At 56.4% G+C, this 25,521-nt stretch overlaps 2 protein-coding genes across 3 annotated transcripts; one reads left to right on the top strand and one right to left on the bottom strand.

Moving 5' to 3' along the window:
* Window positions 1-922: 922 nt before the first annotated feature.
* DEDD2 (death effector domain containing 2) lies at window positions 923-16,935 on the bottom strand. Of its 2 annotated transcripts, none has more exons than XM_045987959.1 (5): window positions 16,806-16,935; window positions 15,824-16,189; window positions 13,775-13,897; window positions 10,238-10,378; window positions 923-2,125 (listed from the first exon to the last, which is right to left on the bottom strand). In XM_045987959.1, the coding sequence occupies exons 2-5, from the start codon at window positions 16,149-16,151 to the stop codon at window positions 1,734-1,736; spliced, it is 984 nt and encodes a 327-aa protein (XP_045843915.1). In that variant the 5' UTR covers window positions 16,152-16,189; window positions 16,806-16,935; the 3' UTR covers window positions 923-1,733. The 2 variants fall into 2 exon arrangements, with proteins under 2 accessions (XP_045843915.1, XP_045843913.1); XM_045987957.1 differs by having other exon boundaries at window positions 16,772-16,919.
* Window positions 16,936-18,633: 1,698 nt separating this feature from the next.
* On the top strand, window positions 18,634-25,426 carry ZNF526 (zinc finger protein 526). Its single transcript, XM_045987838.1, has 3 exons — window positions 18,634-18,711; window positions 20,565-20,664; window positions 20,756-25,426. Exon 3 carries the CDS (start codon window positions 20,773-20,775, stop codon window positions 22,816-22,818), a length of 2,046 nt encoding a protein of 681 aa, XP_045843794.1. The 5' UTR covers window positions 18,634-18,711; window positions 20,565-20,664; window positions 20,756-20,772; the 3' UTR covers window positions 22,819-25,426.
* The last annotated feature ends 95 nt before the right edge of the window (window positions 25,427-25,521 follow it).

Here is a 25,521-nt window from a genome sequence, read left to right as displayed (position 1 = left end):
AGCTCAGTGCTTCTCTATCCCCCAAGCAAGCCACCTCCCCTCTCTGAAACCCATTTCCTGTCAAAAATGGGGGTAGGAATCCCTACTTCACACAAGCTAAGCATTAAATAAATCTTGAGGAGGTGCCCAGCAGACCCTAGCTCCTGCCCAGAAAGGGTATGGTGCTAGACCAAGTCTTGATTCCAGGACAGGTCTCAACCCTTAGACTTGCCACAATGTTCCTCCCCACCAACAGAGGCCAGGGGTCCAGGTTCCCAAGTGTGGGCAGAAGTACCTCTTCCCCCAGGAAAGGACAGCAGTCCCTGCCTACCCCCTCCCACCTACCCCCATTCCCCAGCCCGATTCCCTTCCCCCACAGGAAGGAAAACCTTGGTTATTGTGTAAGAAACCTGAGTTCCTAAGCCCTTAAACAAGGGGTGGGGAAAGAGGCCACAACCTCCCGTAGCCACAAGGCAGCAGGAAGCAGTGCTGGGCCCCGGGAGGAAGAATGCAGGTCCAGATTTAAGAGGTGACTGTCCAGAAGGCATGAGGAGCCATCTGGGGAAGGATTCCAGACAGCGAACTGTGGCTTGTGATCCCTTTGGTTTCCAAAGCTTGGGGACAGAGTGCTGGGCTAGATAGCTGGCACCTCAGTGAATAAAATAAACACACTAGTATTCCCAAGAACCTAACAAGAGCAAAGCATGTGCCAATGGGGCTGGGACAGGTTATGACTCCCACAGCAGTTAATTCCTTTGACAGATGAGGAAACTGAGGCCCAGAGAGGAGGGCAGGCCTGGGGTAGCAGCAGCTGATGACACTCCAGCATCCTGCCCTTCCTTTAGCCAGATACTGGACAAAGAACCCCAGAGCTGGAACTGGGCCCAAGTCCTCATTAGCTCCTTCCTCCAGCCCATAAAGAAAGAGTCCTAGGGAGCCTTGATGCCCACCCTAAGCCCCAATCCAGGGCAGTTTTATTGGCGCCATTTGTAAAAGGCCTTTCCCATCAGCCCCAAGCCTTTGCCTTCCCTTTTGGAGAAGGAAGTTGGTTTCTGATCCTGGCCCCACGGGCAACGACACACTTGGTCTGATGCTACTGCAATGCACGTGTGATACTCCGGGTGCAGGTCCTTGTGCAAGTCTGCATCCAACTGTGGGGAGCAGGAGAATGTGGAGAGCCAGGTCTGTGTCTGGAAGTCGGGCAGAGCCCCGGCTGGCTAGAGAGATGTGTGGGCAAGGGGAGCAGGCCCTGTGTGCACCCTAGCCCCAGTGCCCAGTGCGGCTGAGGTCCAGGCTTGGGGACAGTAAAATCAGAGATCCTGAGAGAAAAGCCCTTAGGCCAAAGACGTGTGGAGCAGGCCAGGGCAGGAGCCCAGGGAAGATTCCAGAGGGAGCAGTGTGCATGTGCGCACACAGTCCACGGTCAGGGACACGGTGTGCAGGGGGCCTTTGGTGAATGTGTAGCTATGCCTCCCGCCCGTTCTGATCTGCATGCCTGAGTCCCTGGCCTCCTGAAGCTGAGGGAACACACCAGAGGGTAGGGTTGGGAGGAGGCTGGGAAGGAAACTCAGGTGGAAGTGGTTTAGGCCTCAGAGCCCACATCCTGTGGGAGAGTCTGTCAAGGGGCCAGGCCATCTGTTCCAGTCCTCAGGGCTGCTGGAGTTGACAGTCCTCTAGGGGCAGAGATGGATGTCCTCCAGGGAAGAAAGTGGCCCGGAGGCTAGGAGGTGGGTTCAGTCCTGCCATGTCCAGGATCAGGAGGCCTCAGTCGGGCGCCGTCCTCCCTCCTCCTCCATCAGCAGCAGGCGGCGCCGGCCAGCCTCATAGTCGGCCTCGTCCACACTGACCAGCAGGCGGACAGCCTCCCGGCCTACGGCCTCGCGAAGGGCCTCAGTCAGGAACACGCCCCGAAGGGCCTGCAGCAGGGCGCCACTCAGGTAGTCGCCCCAGAAGGCGTCCAGATAGGAGAGCTCAGAGAACTTGATGTCACACACCACAGAGCCCAGGTCCCGGGAGCGCAGCACGGCGGTGGCCTGCCCAAACACGTCCAGCTGCCGGGCCAACGCCTGAGGCCGCCGGGAGGCCACACCCTGCTCCAAGGCTGGCCCGTGCTCACAGTACTCTGCTCGTACCCTGAGCCGGATGTCTGCGGAGAAGGAGGGACTGGTCAGGGAGGGGCCAACACTACACTACACACACACACACGCACGCACGCACGCACACCACAGTGGGACCAGGGGCCCACAACCCCTTCCTCCCACCCCAGCCTCCTCCCACAGGCTCCTCCCACTGCCCCATGGGTTGCACGGCCCCTGCCCACATCCTTCCCCCTTCTGGTAACCACACCCAAGTGCGGAGACACCCTCCCATGGCTTCTCTCCTCCCGCCTGGCCTCTGTTACCTCCTGACCCGGTGCCGTCCTCTCTTCTCACGTGCCCCACTCCAGCCGCAGCAACCTGCTGCACCCCCACCCACTAGGCAGGTTCTACCCAGCCCTGCCTCTCCTGCCGCTGGGGATGCTCTGGCCGGCCCGGTATCACTTGCTCCCTCAGTTCCTTCAAATGCCACCTTCCCAATGACACCTCCCCTAACTTCTCCATCTAAAACTTCACCACCACCAGGGACCCCAGCCCCCCACCCTCCCAAGTCCCCCAGACCCTGCTCCCTTTCTTCCCAAGGCACTTACCACCTAACCTCAGAGGGTTCCCTTATGCTGTCAGGTTTTTCACCTGTCTCCCCCTGGCTGAGCCCCCTGTGAGCCCCCCGAAGGAAGGCACTGTCTGTTTTATTCACAGGTGTAGCCCTGCGGCACCCAGCAGACACTCGATATATACTTGTGAAAGAACCAATGCGGGAGCTGAAAGACCTGCCTTGTAGTAACGGGCCTCGCGCTGTCCTGCACTCAGTGAGACTCCTGTGGGGCCACCACACCCAACAGGAGAGCGCCACCCAGGGGTCTCAAGGCTGGGAAAGGGACGGCTCTGCTGGCAGCAGGTGCCCTCTTCCCTCAGAGGCTGCTAAGATGGTGGGCCCTAAGCCCAGAGCTGCGGGGGACACTTGGCCACCAGGAGGAGAGCACGATTCTCTGTTGCCTTTTTGCTCAGGCCAGTCTGAGCTGAGTTTCTGTTCTTTACGACCCTGCCCCCATGTGCCCAAATGAGGGGGTAGCTCTGTGCAGGGCACAGCGCCCAAGACTTCCTAGACTGTCCCTATAAATGTGACCTCTGGCGGATCACCTCCCTGTGGGATTACTAAAGTCCCACTTGTGGGGTGCCCGGGTGGCTCAGTAGGTTAAGCCTCTGCCTTCGGCTCAGGTCATGATCTCAGGGTCCTGGGATCGAGCCCCACATCGGGCTCTCTGCTCAGCAGGGAACCTGCTTCCCCCTCTCTCTGCCTGCCCTTCTGCCTACTTGTGATCTCTGCCTGTCAAATAAATGAATAAATAAAAATATTTTTAAAAAAATAATAAAGCCCCACTTGTAACTCAGGCTACTAACAGAACTTCCTCTCCACACAACCCCAGCTGTGAGAGTCAGGTATGAGCTGGAAATGACAACAGGCACCACCCACACATGAACTCATTTAATCCACGAACGCCCCGTGAGACAGGCTCTATAATCACCCCCAATTTACAGGTGAGCAAACGGAGGCGAAGAGAAGAGAAGGGATTTGCCCAAGGTCACGCGGCCAGGGTATGGCAGTGCTCCACAGAGGTCATTGGGCCGCTCATGCCCAGAGGGCAGCTCTGGGTCAGTGAAGATGAGTCCAACCCAGAGCCTTTAGACGCCGCTGCGTGACCTGGCACAAGTTGGCACCTCTCTGAGCCCAGGCTCTTGAAGAACCCGGGAATTCCATCTCTGAAAGACCATTGAAAGGACTGGAAAGAAAACAGTGGATGGAAAAGAAGTGACTAGCACTAGAAGTGGATGGAAAACAGTGCCCAAGGGGTGCTCCAAGAACGGCACCGCCGACAGCTCTGATGTGCCAAACGCTTCACCCTCAGCCTTCCGCCAGACCGGCCCCACGGGGTACGGGCCACATGCCACCCATCTGACGGATGAGGAAACTGAAGCTCTGGAAGGGGAACTGCCATGTGCCCAAGTCCCTTCGCCTTCCATACATGGTGTCAGCAGCGGGGCACAAGGTGGAAGGCAGGTCCCTGCTCCCCCAGATGACTTCTGAGTACCACCCACTTCCTCTTTCTGTGAGGGAACCTCACCCTCTCCGCTCAAAGCCCAGGGAACCCCACCTGGCCTTGGCGCCTAGGACTTCCCATGGCACTCAGGCCCAACTCCCTCCATCTTAAGAACCACATGAGACCTCCAGGCCCACAGCCTAGACTCCCACGAGTGCCTGACCACACCCTCAGTTGGTGTGGGCCAGGGAGCAGGGGACTGGGAGAAGCAGCACCTGTCCAAGGCCACACGGGGCAGCTCAGTGGCAGAGGCACAAAGCCAGGTGGCGGAGTCCGACAGACCTTGAGGCGAGTCCCGGCTCTGCCACTCTCTAGCTGTGGGGCCTTGGGCATGTGACCTCACCTCTCTGAGCCTCAGTTTCCCCATCTGAAAAACATAAACAGACAAACAAGAGGTCCCTGCTGCATGGTGCAGTCACAAGGATTCAAAAAAGCAACTCAAGAAGCAGTTGCCCCAGGTCCTACAACACAGGAGGCCTCCAAAAACAGGAACTATGATTTCGACACCCACCTCTCTACCCCACGGCCCCTGCCCAGGCCTGGTCCTCTCTCGCTTGGGCCCGAGTCAACCTCCCCCCTCACCTTCTCCTTCAGTCCCGGCTGCGTTCTCCCCCACCCCACCTCCAGTCACAAGGCCAGGGCCCCCAGCACAAGCCTTACTCACTCGCATGATCACTGGTCCACCTCCTCTGTGCAGAACAGACCCACTCACCCACCAAGGCCCAGCTCACAGGACCACACATCCCGAGCCAGTGAAGCCCTCCTACATCGCCCTTCTCAGCACAGCTCCATACTCAACCTGCGGCAGAACCTGTTCAGTTCCTGCCCCCAACATGGGGGGTGGTAGGAAAGCAAAACCAGGATAGACCAAAGTAGGTCCCATCCGTTCTTTCACCCCATGAATCGATTTACAAAGCCCCAGGAATGTGGGGTGACACGCATGCCCCACCACCAATGGGCCGGCAAGATACAGAACCCCAGTTAGGGAATGCCTCCCATGGGCCAGGCCCTCCCCAAGGGCTTTCCCGATCTCTGGCCCTGAATCCTCAAAGCATTTTCCTTATCCCCACTGACAAATGAAATCCCTCCCCAGACCAGAGGCCAACATCAGGTCTGGAACACAACAGTGTGGCACTCAGAGAAAGAGGCCAAGGAGACTCCACAAAAGCAAAGGACCAAAGAACAACAGGTGACACACACAGAGTATTTACTGCAGACTGGCACACACGTCACTTACTGACCCTTTGATTCTCCCTGTAACCTTCTAAAGCAGTGCTATTACCTCCTTTTTGCAGATGGGGAAACTGAGGCACAGAGGATGAGTCACCTGCCCAAGGGCACGGAGGCAGGAAATGCAGAGCTGGATTTCCAACCGCGGTGCCTGGCCCCGCAGCCCGAGCTCTGAACTACCCTGTCCTGTGGCAGCCTCTTGCACAATGATACACGGGAACCTATCATTAAAAGACATCCCAAGGGCCACCAGAGAAAATGAGAGAGAGCGAGGTGTAATTTAGATTGCCACGATCAGACGGAACCTCTCTAGGAAACAACACTGGAAGTAAAATGTGAAGAACAAGTAGGTCGAGAGAGAAAAACGAGAAGGAAGAGCAGCATTTCCAGGAAAGAGAACGGCCCCCGCAGAAGTCCAGAAGCAGAAACTGAACTAGGCATTCAGAGGCTGGGGGCCAGGGTGGATGGACCATGCAGAGAAGAAAGGCACCAGGGGATGACTGGAGGGACAGGACCCAACCCAGTGGGGCGGGGAGTCCAGGGCCTCGCAAGGCGAACACACCCCTCAGCAGCTCAGGGGCCTCCTTGGTAAAGCCTCACCCCTGCACTGGCTCTCATGGGGTCGCTTTGGAGATTAAACGGCTAGCTGCAAGTACAGAGCAGAGGCCAGTGCCTGGTACACAACGAGCCCTCCGAGGGCCTCAGGAAGGACGTGAGCTCACACCGAGACGACTTGGGCCGCACTGCGGAGGCGGCAAGGTGGCAGGAACAGAGCCAGGGCAGGGGCCAGGGAAGGCCAAAGGGCCCGGACAGATGCAACAGACACGGAGAGAAGTGGACAGGCTGGCCCAGTGTGTCCGCGAGGAGCAAGGCGCGGAGAGAGTCTGGCCCCTGTGTGACCTGGGCTCGGAGCTGGCTGAATTGCTTCCACCGGCCAAGAAAGCCAAACATTTAGCAACGGTCCCTCTCTCCTTGGGCAGCTGTGCAAAAAGGCTCCCTGTCCCCAGGGCAGAGGGGGTGGTGCTACCTTCCTACCGAGGAAAGCTGCTCTTGCTCCTGCACTCAGGTGGGCCCCAGCATCCTCTTGTCCCCCAACCCCACACCTCAACCCTCTCTCCTCGAGCGCAGAGTAAGAAGCGGAGGGAAACGGGCAGGGATTCCCAGGGGCTGGTCAGGAAAGGACAGGGACAGGCACAAGGGGGAGAAGGGCAGCCAGAGTGCTCCAATGGAAAGACCCCCTACCCCTCTCCACTGCCACTTCAGGGCCAGCACCCCCCTCCTCTGGACAATACCGGTGCCCATCCTTGCTTTAGTCTTCCCCGGGGACACAGTGTCATATCAAATGTAAGGTTTTCAGGAACTAGCAGATCAAAGCAATGAGGAGACGCTGCCGCCAACGTCAGAGAAAGATAAGCAGCCACTCACTCCCCACTTTCCGATGGAAGGCCACAGCACCACCTGGGAAGTGAGCTTGAGAATAAAACATCGCACCAGAGTCTGATCAAGTCTCTCCAGGCCAACCACCGATTTCCAGGCAACACAGACAACAGGGGACCGTATCAATCTACTCCAGTGCAGGATGCAGTTGGCAAAATCCAGTCTTTAGGAAACAGGACAACTACCTCCAACAAACACAGAGCTCAGGGTATGGGGAGAGAGAACGGACATGGCAGGGGAATCTCCACGATCAGGAGAGATTTCCGAGAGCCAGCATCAGGGCGCCTGGGTGGCTCAGTTGGTTGAGCACCAGACTTCTGCTCAGATCATGATCCCAGGGTCCTGGGACTAAGCCCCTCATCGGGCTCCCTGCTCAGTGGAGGGTCTGCGTGTTCCTCTGCCCCCCACACCCCGCACGCACACGTTCACTCTCTCTCTCAAATAAATTAAATTTAAAAAGACAGAACCAGGGGTGCCTGGGTGGCTCAGTGGGTTAAAGTCTCTGCCTTCAGCTCAGGTCATGATCTCAGGGTCCTGGGATCGAGCCCCGCATCAGGCTCTCTGCTTGGCAGGGAGCCTGCTTCCTCCTCTCTCTCTGCCTGCCTCTCTGTCTGCTTGTGATCTCTGTCTGTCAAATAAATAAAATATTAAAAAAAAAAAAAAAAAAAGAACCAGCACTTCTGAGTCAAGTGGACATCAGAGGACTGACTGGACATCTGACAGTAAGAAACTTGACATTTTCGGGGCAGTAATTTTTTGAGAATTCTGATCTTTTAGAGGTACACAGTGAAAAATCCACAGGTGAAATAACAAGACTCCTGAAAACGACTCCAAAACACCGTGGATGGTGCAAGAGGACTGCCCACGAGCCGACAAGGGCTGAGGGCAGTGAAGGGGGGACGGGGTCATCACGCTGGTGTGCCTGCCTCTGTACCTTCTCCACAGAAAACAGGGAAAAGAGCAAAGCTTCTCCTGTCATTCAAATCCTCTGGCTGCTTTCCATCACATAAGGCAGTGAAAGCCCCCGCCCCAGGCCCTGCAGGACAGACCCCCCACCTCTCCTGCGCTCACCTCCCAGCAGCCCCCTTGTTCCCCGGGCTCCAGCCTGGCCAGCTTCCTCACCAGCCCTTCACCACCACAGGCTCAGTCCTACTTGGACCTTGGCCCCTGCTGTCCCCAAATCCAGAACACTCTTCCCCGGGCATCCACACGCCCGCTCTGTCTCTTCCAAGGGGGCTTCTGAGACCACCCTACCTTGCAAATACACTTAAAATGGCATTTTCCATCACTCCCTACCCCCCTGCTCTGCCTTCTCTTCTCAGCCGCCATCTGAAGTTTCTGTTGGCTTTCTCCTCCCCCGAAACACCGGAAGGGAGCAGCGCCGGCCCCCTGCTGTGCCCAGCGCGCAGTGAGCTCGCTCTGAGAATACGGGAGGAGTCTGAGCACGGACAGAGCCTGCCACTCTGCAGATGGGGGCTGTCACCCCTACCTCAGGGCTGTCGTGAAAACTCAGGGCCGAGCGAATAGCGCGCCCAGCACAGTGCTCAGTGGATGGCCCTGAAAGGGATGTGGAAACTCAGAGCCCCTGTGTCCAAACCCAGGCTACTCCAGACACCCTTCCCCTTAAGAAACCCGGAGTTTGGTCCAGTTCCGCCCCTCTCAGGAGGGCAGTTGACTAGGGGTTAAGCCCCACAGCTGTCACACACACATGGGGGCAAGGAAGTCGGGTCACTCTAGTCTGAAGGAGCCTCTTTCCCCCCCTGGTCTTGGGCCTTGTTAAAGGTGAAGCATCACGACTTCCAGAGGGAACCATCAGCAGCCTACCGGGGAGCGCCTCCCTCCAGCCCCACCCTGCCCAGTGAGTCAGCAGTCAGACCTGCTCACAGTCCTCCCAGCACGACCCAGCCACACCCTGGGTAACAACCTCCCGCCACAGCCCAGCCCACCAGAAGAGACCTGAAGCCTCTGGGGCAACAAGACCCCTCCCCAGCCTTGGCTCAGCAGGCCCCCTGCTGCCCAGCCAGCCCAGTGTTTCCGCTCAGGACCGCCTGCCTCGGGAGAGAGTCACCCCGGGTACCACCCCATCCAGCAGAGGGTTGTCGGAGGACACTGTCCAGCTGAGGGTTGTCAGAGGACACAAGCTGGCTCTACTGGTCTGTTCCTCCTGGCCGCACCCAGCACAGGTCTCTGCAGCCTCATCGGGGGAGTGGATGGGACACTCGGAAGAGAGGGAACCAAAGACGCGCGGGCTCATGAGCCTACGCCCACCCATGCCCCTCAGGGCCACAGTTCTCAAAGGCAAGGCCCAAGCACGAATCTCTACAGCAGAGCCCACGAGGCACCTAGCCTAACACACCTGCAGGCCCAGGAAGCCCTATCAGTGCCCTCCCCTCCCCAACAGACATCTCGGAGCCAGACCTCCCACCTCTCCCACTTGGGCTGTCCAGCTTCTTCCCTCCGTTCCCTGCTTCCTTTTTGTTTAATTTACTTCAGCAAGTACCTGTCACGGCACATGCTATACCTGTCTGTACCTGGCACGCTTCTAAGCACTTTATACGTCATCATTCACTAACTGATCTTCCAGATGGAGTCAGAGTTCCATCGAAAGCAGGTATCAGATCACCTCGCTCCCTGCTGAAAATCCACTAAAACACTTGCTCTATGGAATAAAACCCGCACTCCCATCTAGTCCAAGGTCTGCCAGGCCCAGTGGCTTGGCTCCTGCCAGGCTCCTCCACCCACTCCCCACCCTCTGCTCACAGCACTATCTAAAGCCAGCTGCAGTTTCACTGATCTGTCACCCTACGAGAAGGTCGCCTCCCCAACCGCAAGGCCCTCGCTGCTATTCCTGTCCCAAGCACACTGCACAGTGACAGCAAGACACACAAACCGGTACGTAGCACACGGCGTGGGCCCCCAGCCAGGCACTGGAGAACATTTTACCGGGTTAATTCATCTTCTTCCTCAACAAGCCCAGTTGGGGAGCACCCTAGCAGCCTCATTTTACACAGAAGGGTTCAGTCACCTGCCCAAGGTCAGACAACCTAGCTGAACGCCAAGGCTAAGGGACTCTAGCAGCCTGCTACAGGATCCTCATTTTTCACCCACGCACTGTTCTACTGCAGACTAAGTAAACCTATAAAAACGGTTACTGAGAAAAACAAACAAAATTAAGAGCAAGAGGTCGTGAGGAAAAGCTTCCTGGAGGAGGTCACACACGTGAGCCTTCCACAACAGGCAGGACGGAGACATGCAAGAGGAAAAGGACAAACAGAAGCCGCCACCTCCCCACTGGGTGGGCCACACTCTGCACAGGCTCCCGCCTCTGCCTCCCTTGGGCTCAGCAGCCGGCCACGAGCACCGGCCATGCATTCACCAAGGCCCCCAGACACCTACCACAGGTCACTTTGCCTTCTGAGGCAGGTCTGGCTGGCTCCTGCGGCTGCTGGGGGGCAGCGGCAGTCCCTCTCCGCCGCCGCCTGGCACCACCACTGGGCCGGCCCCGACTCCGCCGCTGCCGCTTGGTCGGTGGGGAGCCTGAGGAGAGAAAGATAGGGCACACTGAGGACCAGGACAACAGGTAAAGCACAGTGACAAGGGCCTGCACAAGGGCTCCAGGCTGGTCTCTGTGCCGTGAGACCCTGGGTGAGCCCCTCTGCTTCCTGGGCCTCAGTGGCCGGGTCTGTAAGACGAGCAGTGAGCAGAACCTAGCTTCACCCAGAAGAGCGCACCCCACCATCCAGCAGCCCCACTTCCAGGTCTGACCCTGAAGAAAGCCCTGCACAGCCTTGCCAGGAAACAGACATGACAACAGACAGACCAATACGGCATTGTTCCTAACTGTCTCAATGTGAACGCAATGTAAACATGTGGCAAGCAGTACACAAGGTTAATTACCAGGGGGTTGACTCTTCAGTAAACTAAAAGCGAGGTACAAAACAAGTGTCTGCAATTTGCTACATCTTGCTTTAAAAAGAAAGAGAAAATGAGCATACAAACTTGCTAATTTTCCAAGACAAAACACTGTATAGGCAAACAGAAAATGAATGAAATTAGTTACCTACTCACTAGGAGTTGGGGGCCAGTGGAAACAAACCTCCTGAGAACATCCTTCTCACGTTCTATTAATTTTGACTTTTGAGTCATTTAAGTGTTTTACATACTCAAAAAATTAGAGAGACAAAAACACCAACCATAAAATTAACAGAAACAAACCTAATAACACATGTAACTGGTAACACGAACTGGAGAAGAAGTATTTCAAGTAACTTGGAAGAACGTTCCGACTGTAAACTCTCGGTGGGACACACTCCTAGAGCAGAAGAACCACAAGTAACCCGTCTGCTTCATTCAGGAGAGGCAGTCAGCAGTGGCACTGACGTACTTTCAAAGCTATGATTGTCATAAAAGGAACCAAATAGATTTGTTATCTCACAGCTATTAATAACCAGCATTTTTAGTGTACAAGAAACAAATATTTATAACGTTAATTTCGAAAACCGTAAGACAAATTTTTTTTGTTTGGGGGTGGGGATAGAGCGTGTTTGCAGGCAAGAGCCAAGAAGGGGAAAGGAAGAGACAGCATCCCAAGCAGGCACCCCGCCCAGCACAGAGATGGACACGGGGCCTGATCTGCGATCATGAAATGAAAAAGATGGCACACACGGAGATCATGACCTGAGCCAAAATCAAGAGTTGGACTAAATCGACTGAGCCACCCAGGTGCCCCAAAATATTAATATGAATTTTCTTAAAGCAATTTCTAGCTCTGTTCCCTAAAAGAGCCCAGAAACAATACACACACTCAGCACCCAGGTCTAGGTCTCTAAATGCCAGCGCCTCTAAAAGAAACGAGGCTTCTTCTGGAAACAGGTGATTCCAGGGCTAGGGAAGGAAAAAGACAGGTGAGTCCAAACATCTTGCAGTGCCCCGGAGCAGGGAGCCGGAAGAATGATGGAGCCCCATCAAAAAGACAGTAGGAGCTAGTCAATTTGAACCTCAGGAATAATGACTAATGGATTCTAACACAATAAATAAATAATTATACAGGAATCCATAGCGCTGCTCCCCCTCCTCCCAAGAAAAGAGAGAAAAAAGGAAACGTTTCAAAAGAGTGCCAGCTAACAGACCACTGGAAAAGAGTAAGAAAACCACCATTTCGTGAACACCAGTGTCAGCACTGGTTTGAGCAGAGATCACTGATGCCTGCTAACCCACCAGGGATGCTGCTGGTATCAGGACGTGCCAAGATGTCCCCCCATAGACTAAGCAAAGGGGAAATGTCCCTTTACAAAGGACAAATATGGCAGACACCACCTTAACCAAGTGCTCAAACCTGCCTATGCACAATAAGAATACCAGACCGTCAGCCTCCTGATGTGCTCCAACGTAAAGCCCACAGCATCAACCAAGGAACATTCCTGCCAAAACATGTAACCTGAATCTCATCGAGCCTCCTGACCCACTTTTTACTGCACCTTACTTTACTTCACTCAATTCTCAGTCCTGAAAACCATTCTCTACTACTCTGACCACACGTTTACAGGGTTTTCGAGTTTCAAGTCATGAACCAGAAACAACGCCCAGTGGCTGCTGCCATGCTTGTCTCCTGGGGTGAGGGTGCAGGGGCCGCCCACTTCACGGGAGCTATACCAGCTCCAGCACCCCACGAGGAAATGATCGGACACTTCCAAAAAAATTGTGACATTCTACAAAACAAGCAGACAGACAGAGTCAGTAAGTCAAAGCCATAGGAAGAAAAGAAACAAATCTGGGGTAGGGAAGGAGTTTGGATTCTCAAGTAAGAGATTAAGGAGACATAATAAATTAATGCAGGGGTGCCTGGGTAGCTCACTGGGGTAGGCGTCTGCCTTTGGCTCAGGTTATGACCCCAGGGTCCTGGGATGGAGCCTGGCATCGGGAATCCCTCCTCAGTGGGAGAAGCCTGCTTCTCCCTCTCCCTTTGCCTGCCGCTTCCCCTGCTTGTGCTCTTTTGCTAATAAATAAATAAAATCTTAAAACACACACACACACACACACACACACACACACACACAGAAACTCAACTATGAGTGGGTCCTAAGAGTAGAGACCATCCTGGGGGAGACATGAAAATGAAACATTAGGGGCACCTGGGTGGCTCAGTGGGTTAAATCCTCTGCCTTCGGCTCGGGTCGTGATCCCAGGATCTTGGGATCGAGCCCCACATCGGGCTCTCTGCTCAGCAGGGAGCCTGCTTCCTCATCTCTCTCTCTGCCTGCCTCTCTGCCTACTTGTGATCTGTCAAATAAATAAAATCTTAAAAAAAAAAAATACCGGAGGATCAGTAGTTATTTTCTTAGACATAATTATGGTCTGGAAATGACCTAGGAGAATCTCCTCATTGTCAGAAAATGCCTGCTGATTTAGGGATAAAGTATCCTGATGGCTCATTCTAAAGCGTTCAACCACAAATCCACTTTACACACACACACACATAAGGCAAAAGAGGCAAAATGTTAAAATTATTGAACGGAGATGGAAAATAGGAACAAGCTCACTGCACTCATTTTTCAGATTCTCTGTATTTTTCAAATTATGTTTGAATAATTTAAGAACTAGGGAAGAGGAGACGCCCTCAATGAATTGGCAGGGCAATTAAAAGAAACAAATTAAAGATCCTTAACATGAATAAATCTCGGACATGTGTCCAGCAAAGCCAGCCACGTGAAGACTGCCCACCACGTGATGTCATTCGGATGCCCTATAAAACTACCACAAACAATTCCATACATTGCTTCCGGACACATGCTTTTATAGGATAAACACCACACACAATGCAACGTGGACACAGAATGACCCCTTGGGTCCCTTCCTTGGCGGGCTGGGATGGAGAGGTTCATCAGAGTTCAGGAGAAAGGCACGCTGCCATCATGCCCACCCCGCAAGGCTCACCTGTCTCCCACTGACCCTGCTGGGCGTCTGAAGTACCACTTGATTGGCGACGGCGACGGCGGCTGCCTTCGGTCCTTTTGGAAGAAGAGCTGGAGGTGCCATAGTTGTAGCGTTCCGGAGACACTTCACAAAAAGAAAAACAAAGTATTCAGGGCCTCCAGCCCCTCCCCAGCCCAGCCTCCAATTCCCACGTAGAGATGGACTCCTGCCCCGCTAGGTGCTGAGCTCCCCAGAGCTCAGAGCCCAGACAGCAGCTCCCTCCCAAACGCTTCCTGCCCAGTGGTCACTCTATGCCTACAGAAGGGGCTCAGGACCTCCTGGGGCCATCCAACCCATGTCTACAGCAGCTCCAATGGCCAAGGCTGGATTCTGTAAGCCGAGTCATGGTCAGGATCCCTGCAATGTCACCCCCCACCCCACCTTGAACTGCCCCCAACACTCCTTGAGGCCCCAAGGAGTAAGCAGGCTGTCCAAATCCTCTCTTCCACAGCCTAACCTCCATGTGTTTTTTTCCCCAAAAACACGGTCAGCTCTTCTCTAGTGGTGCCCTTCTCCTGGTTACCCAATGCCCATGGGCCTCCTCTGGCCAAGGAAGTTCGCGATCCCCCTCCGCGACTCACCACCTCACCTCTAATGACCCAGCTGAGACCTCAACAGCTCCAGGCCTATGCACAAACAGGACTCCTGGCCCTTAAACCCTTGGGTTCCTCACCTTCTCAGAACTGCTCCTCCAGGAGTACTTCCCTCACAGCATGCAGGGCATCATCTCAGAGCCGAGCCAGTCAAGTCTGAATCCTGACTCCCACTCTTTCTACCTGTGTCACATGCAAGCCCCTGTGTGAAGTGGCTTCCTCCCTCCCTCTCTGCTCTTGCTCTGTCGGTACCTCCAGATCCTGCCACACTGGTCTCTGATGGTACCAAACTCAGTACTGACTCAGGGCTTGAAAGCTTCTCTTTCCCTCTGCCTGGCATTTTCTCCTCTTAAATTTCTGCACAGCAGGAGTAGAGCCGCCATCTAAACATTGCTTTCTCTAGGGCACCTGGGTGGCTCAGTGGGTTAAGCCTCTGCCTTCCACTCAGGTCATGATCTCAGGGTCCTGGGATCGAGTCCCTGCTGAGCAGGGAGCCTGCTTCCCCCTCTCCCTCTGCTGCTCCCCCTGCTTGTGCTGTCTCTCCTTCTCTCACTCTCTATCAAATAAATAAATTCTTTTTGGGGGGCTCCTGGGTGGCTCAGTTGTTTGGTGTCTGCCTTCGGCCCAGGTCATGGTCCCAAGGTCCTGGGATCAAGCCCCACATTGGGCTCCCTGCTCAGCAGGGAGCCTGCTTCCCCCTCTCTCTCTGTCTGCCTCTCTGCCTACTTGTAATCTCTCTGTGTCAAATAAATAAATAAATAATCTTTTAAAAAATAATAATAAATAAACATCCCTTTCTCAGAAAGGTTTTAACCGGCTACCCAATCTGAGGGGCAGGAGGGGACTCCCTTCTCTATGAAACACTCCCTATTGTCTGCACTCTCTTAACCTTGCTTTTCTATAACCATATCTAAAAATAAGCTATCTGCCTTAATGGTTGCTTCCCCCACCAAACATAAGCTTCATGGAACAAACACTTCGTCAGTCCCAACACCTTGTACTTCCTGTGCTCAGCACACAGGATTCAGTTCTTACATGTGGGCAAGCTGCTTAACTTCTCTTAACCCTGTTCTTTTCCCTGTAAGATGGGGACACTAACAGGACTTCCTCATGGGATTACTGGGAGGATATAAGGCAACAATTCACAGGAAAGGCTTACCACTGTGCTTAGCAAGAAATAAGCCCTCCATAAACAGTGGCCACAAATGTCATTGCTGTGGCCAAATTCCACAAGCTCACCTCTCCCAAACCCATGCCTCCTCCCTGCTGTGTTCCTCATTGATACTCTGAGCAAAGGGGAGGAGCGAGCTTGGACATAGGCTGATACGGCCGCCGTTCTTGCCAGGCCACCCTGGAGGCCCAGGAGGGCAAAGCCTCGTCCCCACCGGAAGTCTGTCACCCTCCCATTCAACCATACCTGGCCGGCGCCTCTTGCGCGCCAGGTGCGGCAGCAGGTCTTGGCGAGCCAGCACGCGCAGGAGTTGCCCCAACAGCCGAAGATTGCTCTCGTCGCACTGCCCGCGGCGCTCCAGCTCCAGTAGCAGCTCCAGGCCGCTCCGGGCGCGGGCCAGACCGCCGGCCGCGCCGGGGGCCTCGTCGAGCAGGAAGGCCAGCAGCTCCAGCTCGCACTCGGTCAGCTGTCCGCCCACCACCTCGAACATACGGTGAAGCGACAGCATCCCGTAGTAGTCCAGGCATTCATCCTCCTCCCAGCTCGGAGCCGGGGTCAACCCGGACAGCGACATACCCGGGGGAGGGGGCAGCACAAGCTCTGAACGAGGGCCTAGAACCCACACAGCGGGGAGGGGACAATGGTCAGCGACGCAGGGACCCGGACCCCGCCCACGCCGGCGCGTCTCTCCCGCCCCGTCCTGCCCGGCAGGGCCACCTTCGCACCCCAGTCTTCTCTGCCGCTCCCCTTCCCCCAGAAAGGAATGGTATCGCCCGAGGTCCCCTAGTAACAGGTCGAGACGCTAGACCCCGCTCGTCCTCCCACCAGTCGGGCCTGCCCAGCCCGAACGCCCCTCCCCAGGTGGTATGTTCCGAACCAGCCTCCGGACCCGACCAAGTGGATTGGGTCCGAACAATCGTGGGGCCCCATCCCGGGTAACCCTGCCAACTGCCCTTTGACTCTGGGCAGCACTGTCCGGACGTGCCCCTTGGCTCCGTCCAGTGGTATTGTCCGATCAGGGCCGCGGCTCCACCCCAATGGTAGCGTCCGAAAGTAACCCTCTGTCCCCCATAAGTGGAACCGACCAAAGCAGCCCATCGCCCCACACAGGTGGAGCTGTCCGATCCCGACCCCCTCGCCCTGTTAGGGCGGTACCGCTCTCCCCACAACACCCAAAAGGTTCCGTCTACCCACCACCAGTCGCCCTCAGGCCTCGCTGGATCCTCACCGGACTCCGGCGTCTGACGACTCCCGGGCGACGGCCGCAGCCACTTGTTTTGGATCTTTCTGGCACCTTCTCTATTATTACGCCTGCGTCACCTCGCCCCTCCTCCTTCCCCAACTCGCGCAGGTGCGACCGCCACGCCCCTTAGGCGCAAGCGCAGAGTGAGGCTTCCAAGCCCCACCCCTCAGAGCCCGCCTCCAACCGTAGCGTCTTGCCCGCAAGTGCCGCGCCTGCGCAAAGCGAGAGTGATTTCCGCGTTTGAGTTGGATCTGATACTTGGTTGCAGGGTTGCTCCTGTCCGCCGGTGACTTACGCCGCTGGGTCTTTGTTGCCCCACGTCAAGCCCTGTTGGAACTACTCATCTCATGGACTACAGTCCCATCCTAAACACGATCTAGACGCACACATTACCACTGTTCCCAGCTGCCCATGGCAAAGGACCACAATAGCGATCGTCCTGGCTTCAAATAGCTCCCGGGCTCCTTATGATCTGGACTTGGCCGCTCCATCAGACTGCCCCTTACTCCTGATGGCAACCAGGAACCTACGTCACAACTGTGCCATCTCATGACCCCAACTGGAATCTCCTTTCATCCAACAGAAGCCCCCATCTCCGATGTTATTCCCCTGATCAAGACCAGGAAGCTCCTCCATCTCATGTTAGGAACCCAATACCTTACCCCCGATTGCAATAGTCCCCTCCATCCTGACTGTTCACTTCTTGATGGCATCCATCAAGGATGGATGGTCCCCTATTACAGTCAGACACTCTCTTCCTGTCTCAAGCCCACTCCCCGTCTTGTCCCCCCCCCCCACCCGGAACAACCCTTTCCAATCTCTGCCTTCCAAGGTTAGGGGCTTCCTAATACCCCGTCTCTAACCTGCACCTACAAGTTGCACTTTGGCGAGGGTAGATCCCTATCGAGAACTGGAGTCCAGGCTGCATGTCTGAGCAGCTACCCTGAGGCGAGGCCTTGGGCACCATAGCCACCCCCCACTCCCCACATACACTTAGGTGACTCAAAGTCAAGGCTCACACGTACCTTGAAACAAGTCCCCTTCCCGGAGTGGTTCCCACCCCTGGAATTATCTCCCCTTGAATGGGAGGGGACCTAGGTCCTTTTTGGCACTGGCTCAGCACTTAGGCCGCAGCAGTGACCTTGGAAGAGCCCCTCTCCCTAATGGCAATTGTCACCTATTGAGGCCTAGTCCTGGGCCAGACACACAGGGGATGGTTAAGTGAATATCGTTAAATTAACTGAAGAGTGGGAGGGAAGGGAAAGCGGTTTTACAAACTGGGAAGGACTCCGTCCATGCTAGATGGGTTATAGTGAGCGTCCACGGTGTATTGGGCCCTGCACTGAGCGCTTTCACGTGTTTGATTTCATTCAATCCCCTCAACAGCCTTTGAGGTGGATGTGATTCAAGCCCATTTTACACAGGAGTAAAAGTGAGGCCCTGAGAGAGTTACCCCAAGTGTGTCTGGCGTTAAATCTATGCTCTCAGGGATGCTCAGCCTCTTCAGCTATGAAATAACACCTCTGTCAAGGTCTCCCGAGATCCAGTTCACTTCATAGGCCCTGGCTTTCCAATGATGCTCACTTCTCACCACTTAAACTCTGATTTTTGGCAGAATAGCCCAAGAGAACTGCGCAGGCGCTTTTCTGAGCCGCCCCCCCCAACTCCGCCCACAGGGCACTGTTGTGTGCGTGGAGAAACTCGCCGAGCCCCGCCTGAACGTCAACACGCAGGCGCAAGGGCGCGTGCCCTTCGCTGCCACCTCTAATTGGCTTCCACGGGCAAGGGCACCGCCCAATGGGAGGCGTGGATAGTGAGGGGTCCCGCACGCCTGGAGCAGAGAGGGTCTGTGTAAAGAGCGGCGGGGGCTTGCAGGAGGCTGGAGAGACGGGTGAGGGCGCCGCGGGGCGGGCGGGGGACGGGAGCGCTGGGCGTCCGGAGAGGGCGGAGGGAAAACGAAGGGGACCCCGAGGGAGACGAAGAGCCTTGGGGCCTGCGCTAGGGCGGGAGCGGCGTGGAGTGGAAGGAGAGCGCTCCTTCCTATGTGCCCTAGAGCATTGAGTCCGCTCATGCGGCGTGCAGGACCCTACCCTGGAGCCCGACGCCCCCACTCCTTGCAGGGTCCTCTCCTGCAGCGGAGCTGATAAGTCTGGTCGATGAACAGGGACGTGTAGCGCAAAAGTTGAACTTCCAGGCTCCTGGTGGGTTCTTTTCCTGGAAGGACTTATTGATCTACTGTGTAAAAACCCCCATCTCCTCCCCACCAATACTACACCGTCCTGCAATCGAGAAAGGAGGAATGTAGACTAAAAGTCCAAATTTTAGATTGCTCGGGCCTCCTTCCAGAGGGACATTTACTGGGTGCCTACTTTGCGTAAGCCTTACAGCAGGCCTTGGGCCTCGCCCCTTGGGGGTTCTGTTTGGAGTGTGGCTGTAAACAAGGAAAAACTGAACTCTAGGGCTCCGGGCTGACTCCTTCCAGGAAGATCCTTTATTGGGTGGCTGTTGTGTGCAGGACCCTGGCAACTCAAATATTGGTGAGGGAATTGGAATAGGTAGTTAAGAAAAAGTAACTCCTGGGCTTTTAGTGAATCATTTATTTGAGGAGCATTTATTGGGCATCTGCTGAAAAACAGGGTCATGTGCTGGGCTGTGTTACTGTGGGAGTACGTGGTCCATCGGGAACGTTGGTCTGTTGCGAGAAGTGGAATGGGCACAGGGAGAGTTAGACTCTCATGGCCTCACTTCCTGGAGCGAGTATTATTCATTCACAGAATATCTACTGAGTACCTGTTGTGGGCTAATCATTGTTCCTGGTGCTGGAAATATATCAGTGATGAAGAAACTAACTTCCCTACTCTCTGGGAGCTTAATATGAGGAACTTTGCCTGCCCTCTGGCACTAACAGATGAGGTAACCAAGAGATGGAGACAGTGGAGGTTGGATTCAGAAACTCAGCTGTGAGGGGTGCTGCCATTTGCTCAAATGCCTCTAAGCCTCTGCTCAGAGGCTGGGGTTGTGTTGACCCCACACACGTAGAAAGGGAGATGGGGGCATGTAGAGCGAAGTTCAGAAGTTAAAAATGCCCATCCCAGGTCCATGGTTTTTTTGTGACATCAGCCCCTACAGTGAATCAGCCCTGCTGTGCCTACATGCTCAGTCTGGAGAGGAACACAGACTGTATCCCAGGCTGGTGACATTGGCTTTGACAGAGGTGGCACAGATTACCATAGGAACTCCAAGGAGGCAGGAGTGGACATCCCTCTGAGGATGTAGAGGTATTGTCAGAAAAGGCTTCACAAAGGAAATGCTGGGTAGGGTTTTGCTAGACCGGAAAAGGAGAGAATTTTCTTGGCAGGGGGAATAGCAACAGGGATGACTTCGGGTTCAGGAACATTTCTGGAGAACTATGAGTCATGGTTCTGTCTGACCTTTCTCAGGTACCAGGGCCTTCCTGGTCGTCCCTGGTAACAAAATAGCATCAGAGAGAGGAAGTAAGTGCTGAAACTCAGATTCAAGCCAAGGGCAGTCTGGTCCAGAAGCCTGTACTCTTGAACTCTTTGCTGTATCTGTGTGTGTCCCTATAGTAGTAGGAAAGGGGTGCCCAATGAGGAAACCAACCAGGCAGAGGTCAAGAGGCATAACAAGACATGTGTTCTTAGAAAGGGTGCAAGTGGCCCTCCGGGAAAGGAGAGACAATAGCATCAGAGGCCAGACTGAAGGGGACCTTTTGCTGTCTTCCAGGTGTCTGGCACCATGGGGCCCATGCGCACTTCTGAGTTTCATGTTCATTGAAAACTAAGGCACCAGCACTGGATCCAGGCTTGCAAAGTGACAAAGGCTGGTGAGTGAGGGGACGAGCCGGGAAGCTCCCGAGCCACACCCCCATCCTCCTCGGTTCCCAGCATCTCACCAGCTCTGTCGTCTTTCTCCAGGCACTGTCCTCCCCAGCATGGCGGAGGTGGCGGCCGAGGTGGCTGAGGTTGCTGAACTGCCCGCACAGATGTCACCAGGGGCAGTGGAGATGTCAACACCGATGTTCGGGGAAATGACGGAGATGTCGGAGATATCAGCAGAGGTGACCGAGATGACACCAGGGGAGGCCCTGGCCTCATCCCTTTTCTTCCAGCATCACCAGTTCATGTGCTCTGAGTGTGGCAGCCTCTACAACACGCTAGAGGAAGTCCTCTCGCACCAGGAGCAGCACGTGCCCACCGTTGCTGAAGACGAGGCCACCCAGGATCCTGGCCTGGAGCCGGAGCTCATGGCAGGGACTGAGGATGGGCCTTTCCAGTGTGCGGAATGCAGTCAGCTTATCCTGTCCCCCAGCGAGCTCCTAGCCCACCAGGACGCCCACCTCCGGGAGTCTGCAAGCCAGATCCAGTACCAGTGCGGGGACTGCCAGGAGCTCTTCCCCTCGCCTGAGCTGTGGGTGGCCCATCGCAAGGCCCAGCACCTTTCTGCTGCAGCTGGCGAGCCGCCAGTGCCACCCGCGCTGTCCCTACCAACACCACCCCCTCCACCCCCAGCTCCGCCCGAAGTTAAGATGGAGCCCTACGAGTGTCCTGAGTGCTCTACCCTCTGTGCCACGCCCGAGGAGTTCTTGGAGCATCAGGGCACCCACTTTGACTCCCTAGAGAAGGAAGAGCGTAATGGGCTAGAGGAGGAGGAGGAAGACGATGAGGAAGACGACGAGGAAGACACTGAGGAGGAGGAGGAGGTGGTGGCAGAGGTCAGTGACGATGCTGTGGGAGGAGACAGGTCCCCAGCTGGCCAGGCCCAGGGCTGTGGCGATTGTCCCCAACGCTGGGCCTCCGCTGAGGTGCGCCGGCGACACCGGCGGGCCTCCCGTGGCCCGGCACCGGGGGCCCAGCCCTTCCACTGTGGCCAGTGCCAGCGCAGCTTCAGCTCGGCCAACCGGCTGCTGGCTCACGGGCGGGCCCACGTCGGGGGCACGCATGAGTGTACCACCTGCTCCAAGGTCTTCAAGAAAGCTGCCTCCCTGGAGCAGCACCTGCGGCTGCACCGCGGCGAAGCACGCTACCTCTGCGTGGACTGCGGCCGCGGCTTCGGCACGGAGCTCACGCTGGTGGCGCACCGGCGGGCCCACACCGCCAACCCCTTGCATCGCTGCCGCTGTGGCAAAACGTTCAGCAACATGACCAAGTTCCTCTACCACCGGCGCACGCATGCGGGCAAGAGCGGGGCACCCCCGTCGGCGGCAGCCACAGCGGCAGCCTCCCCTGCACCCACTGAGCCCGCACCGCCGCCCCCGCCACCCGCGCCTCCCGCCCAGCTGCCCTGCCCACAGTGCTCCAAGTCCTTTGCCTCGGCCTCCCGGCTCTCCCGGCACCGGCGCGCTGTGCACGGGCCACCCGAGCGGCGGCACCGCTGCGGTGTCTGCGGCAAGGGCTTCAAGAAGCTGGTCCACGTACGCAACCACCTGCGGACACACACGGGCGAGAGGCCCTTCCAGTGCCATTCATGCGGCAAGACCTTCGCCTCCCTGGCCAACCTCAGCCGCCACCAGCTGACCCACACGGGCGTGCGGCCCTACCAGTGCCTGGACTGCGGCAAGCGCTTCACGCAGAGCTCCAATCTGCAGCAGCACCGGCGGCTGCACCTGCGGCCTGTGGCCTTCGCCCGCGCACCCCGCCTGCCCATCACTGGCCTGTACAATAAGAGCCCCTACTACTGTGGCACCTGTGGCCGCTGGTTCCATGCCCTGGCCGGCCTGCGGCTGCACCAGCGGGTCCACGCCCGCGCCCGACCTGGCCCCCCTCTGCTGCCACCGCCAGCCCCGCCGCCTGCCCCGCCCCCACCCTCTGAGCCTCAGCAGACTATCATGTGCACCGAGCTTGGGGAGACCATCGCCATCATTGAGACGTCCCAGCCGCTGGCGCTTGAGGACACACTGCAGCTGTGCCAGGCCGCACTGGGGGCCGGGGAGGCCAGCGGGCTCTTGCAGCTGGACACGGCCTTTGTGGGCCGCAGCTGAGGAGCCACGGGAAAAAGCTGGGTTGCTGCGGCAGTTGTGGGCCTCTCTGGGGAGCACGGGGACACCCCCACCCTACAAGGGTGCCAGCATCCACCCTGGCCTCTTAGCCACTGACTTCTCACAAGAGCCCTGCCCAGGTGTCTCTTGCTACCTTTCTCTGCCTATGGGGAAACTGAAGTTCTGAGGCCTGATGTGATCCGGCTCAGGGCACCCCACCCGCAACCCATCACGGGGCTCTCCAGGGCTCTGTGCTCTGCTTCCCTCATCCTGGTGCCCAGCAATGTCAGGTTACCTTTCCTGAGCCCCGAGTACGTGCCACTTCGGTGTTGGGCGCTGTCGTATACCTCTTCAGGCTCTTGCTTGTCCCCAAGCCCTCCCCTCCTTTGGACCCCGGGCTCCCGGGTCTTGGCTCTGCTTCGTGGAGAAAGGTACTTTGGCTTTTTTGGGCTTCCTTAAGCCCACTTTTGACAGTGTGGCGGGAAATCTCTAAGTACCCAGGTACTCTGCTACGGGCCAGGTGATGCCGGAGCCCCAGTAATGACTTGGAGCCAGGCTCCACCCCGGGAGGTGCACAGTGGGGTAGGAGGAACACCCAAGTACAGACGGCCTTGCTCTCTTGAGTGTGTCTCATTGATTCATTCAGCCTGGGAGTCCTCAGGCCTCCCTCGCACGTGCTGGGCGTGCTGGGGGGGAGTCTGGGGCGGGAGCGGAGTCAGGCCTCTGCCTTGCCCCTGGGGAGCGGGCAGATCTCAGCTCCGCGATCCTCAGGGCTATGATGGGAATGTGCAGGGAAGGTGGGATCCCAGAGCAGAGAAGACCCCCCCCCCAAGAGGAGGTAGTCCTTGAGGAAAAATTAGGAATCTGCTAACAAAAGAGGAAGAGAATGTAGCAGGCAGACAGCACTGCAAAGAGGATGAGTTCTTGGTATACTTGGAGACTGTCCAGTTATTCACAGCTACAGTGACAGCAAACACGACTGCCTAACCGTGGCAGGCACTGCAGCTATCCCTGTACGCGGATTATGACCCGGAGGGCCCGTGAGGTGATCTCCGCGCTAGCCCTGTTGTACGAGAAAACAGGCAGAAACTCGCCCAAGGTCTCACATGAGACAGCAGTATCGAGGAGATTTGAATCCAGGGGGACTGTTCAGCCCATCTCTGTAACCAGTACCGTTGAGGGAGTTTGACGTGAGACAGGTAGGGGCTGGGAGGGGGCGGGGGAGGGGGATACAGGGCAGTACTCAGAGGAGGATTTGCTACAGCTGGAGGAAAAGTGAGCTGGTGTCACAGAGCAGGTGGTTTGTTGGGGCCTCAAAAGATCAAAGGTCTTAGGGACAGGAAGGGATCCCCAGCCTTTTCAAAGGTTCCCGAAGGTGGCAGTCCTTTCTTTAAATGGAAGTAGAGGACTTAAAGCAGGTCCCTTTGGCAGGTTCCCGCCAGCCCCGCAGACTGAGGCGTTCAGGCAGTGGGGGGCTGTGGCTGAAGGTTGTCTCGGAGGGAGGCAGGCCCAAACCTGGGAAGGCTTGCCCCAGTAGGTTTGGGGCTTCTGGCTCCCTGGTATCAGGGTGGGGCAAGGGGGAGGCGGAAGTTGGTCTAAAAGAGAAAGGATGGGACCAGAGGAGTGGGAGGGGAAGGGACCCCCCTCAGTGACCTTACGGCTGCGCAGGGAGGTGGGGGACCTGCCCTGCTCCCCTCTGGCGTGCTTGCTCTACATATTCATCTTACAGACAAGATGATACCCAGAGGGTGTTGAGCAGGGATGGGCAGGGATTGTTCTGGGCAGTATACAGATGCCCCTGGGGCTGGCCTAAGCAGACTGGAGTCCAGATGCCACAGCAACAGTCCCTGACCTCTTGGGACATGTTCAAATTACTCTTTCTGGGCCCCTGGCTGGCTCAGTCAGTAGAACATGCAACTCTTGATCTCAGAGTCGCAAGTTCAAGCCACCCATCCCCACAGGACACAGAATTTACTTAAAGCAACAAACTCCTCATTTGCAATCCAAGTCCAGTGGAGGACATACCAGTTGCTCCTCCCCAGGCCCCCCTTCACTTGTGGGGCCTCCTGCCCTCACATACCCCATTGGCACCACATGGAGGAGCTGCCATTGCCCTCTGCCCGTGGCCCCGTCTGGCCCAGCATGTTTTTGAAGCAAGTGGAAGCATCCAGGTTCTCTGTACCAACCTTCCCAGGCTTGTCACTTCCAGCATCCCCAGATGGGGGCCAGGTGAGTGCCCTGTTTGAAAGCTAGGAGAGCTGTTAACGTTTAGGGACCACACCTCTGCCCCTGTCCGTGCCCACTAAGTCTACATTCAGGCTGTTTGGACCTGAGTGACCACGCATCTGGTGTCCTGTGAAGCAGCAGGTAGTACGGGCTGTGGGACACAGAGCCATCTGTCAAGTCTGAGCTCTCCCACCTTGACCCTGGATCCCCCGTTCTCTCAGCTATCATCTGGGGAAGACAGTGCCTGCCTCCCTCCTGAGGCAGAAGAGGACAATGGCAGGGTCCATGAGGTCGGCTTCCCCGAGGCCTCTGCAGTAGGTGAGCTGGACTGGTCATCCCCACACGTGTGAAGGAGAACTGAGGCCAGGAGGGGCTGGGCACGTGAGCCCAGGCCGGGACTCAGGACTCAGGCAGCCCAGCCTGGCTTCAATCTCTGCAGTTCCCCTGCCTGAGAGGTCCTGTCCCAGCACAGCTCCTCGG

The sequence above is a fragment of the Meles meles genome, chromosome 19 (assembly GCF_922984935.1).
Source record: "Meles meles chromosome 19, mMelMel3.1 paternal haplotype, whole genome shotgun sequence".
In the NCBI taxonomy this organism is placed as follows: domain Eukaryota; kingdom Metazoa; phylum Chordata; class Mammalia; order Carnivora; family Mustelidae; genus Meles; species Meles meles.
The sequence above is the reverse complement of the archived record's forward strand: the minus strand, read 5'-3'. Positions and strand labels throughout refer to the sequence as shown.

Excerpts from the sequence above, each read along its gene's own strand:
- DEDD2 (XM_045987959.1), bottom strand. The coding sequence starts at position 16,151 with ATGTCGCTGTCCGGGTTGACCCCGGCTCCGAGCTGGGAGGAGGATGAA. Across the intron at positions 10,379-13,774 it reads GCAGGGTCAGTGGGAGACAG|GCTCCCCACCGACCAAGCGG; the intron begins GTGAGCCTTGCG and ends TTCTCTCCTCAG. Across the intron at positions 2,126-10,237 it reads AGAAGGCAAAGTGACCTGTG|ACATCCGGCTCAGGGTACGA; the intron begins GTAGGTGTCTGG and ends CCTTCTCCGCAG.
- ZNF526 (XM_045987838.1), top strand. The coding sequence starts at position 20,773 with ATGGCGGAGGTGGCGGCCGAGGTGGCTGAGGTTGCTGAACTGCCCGCA.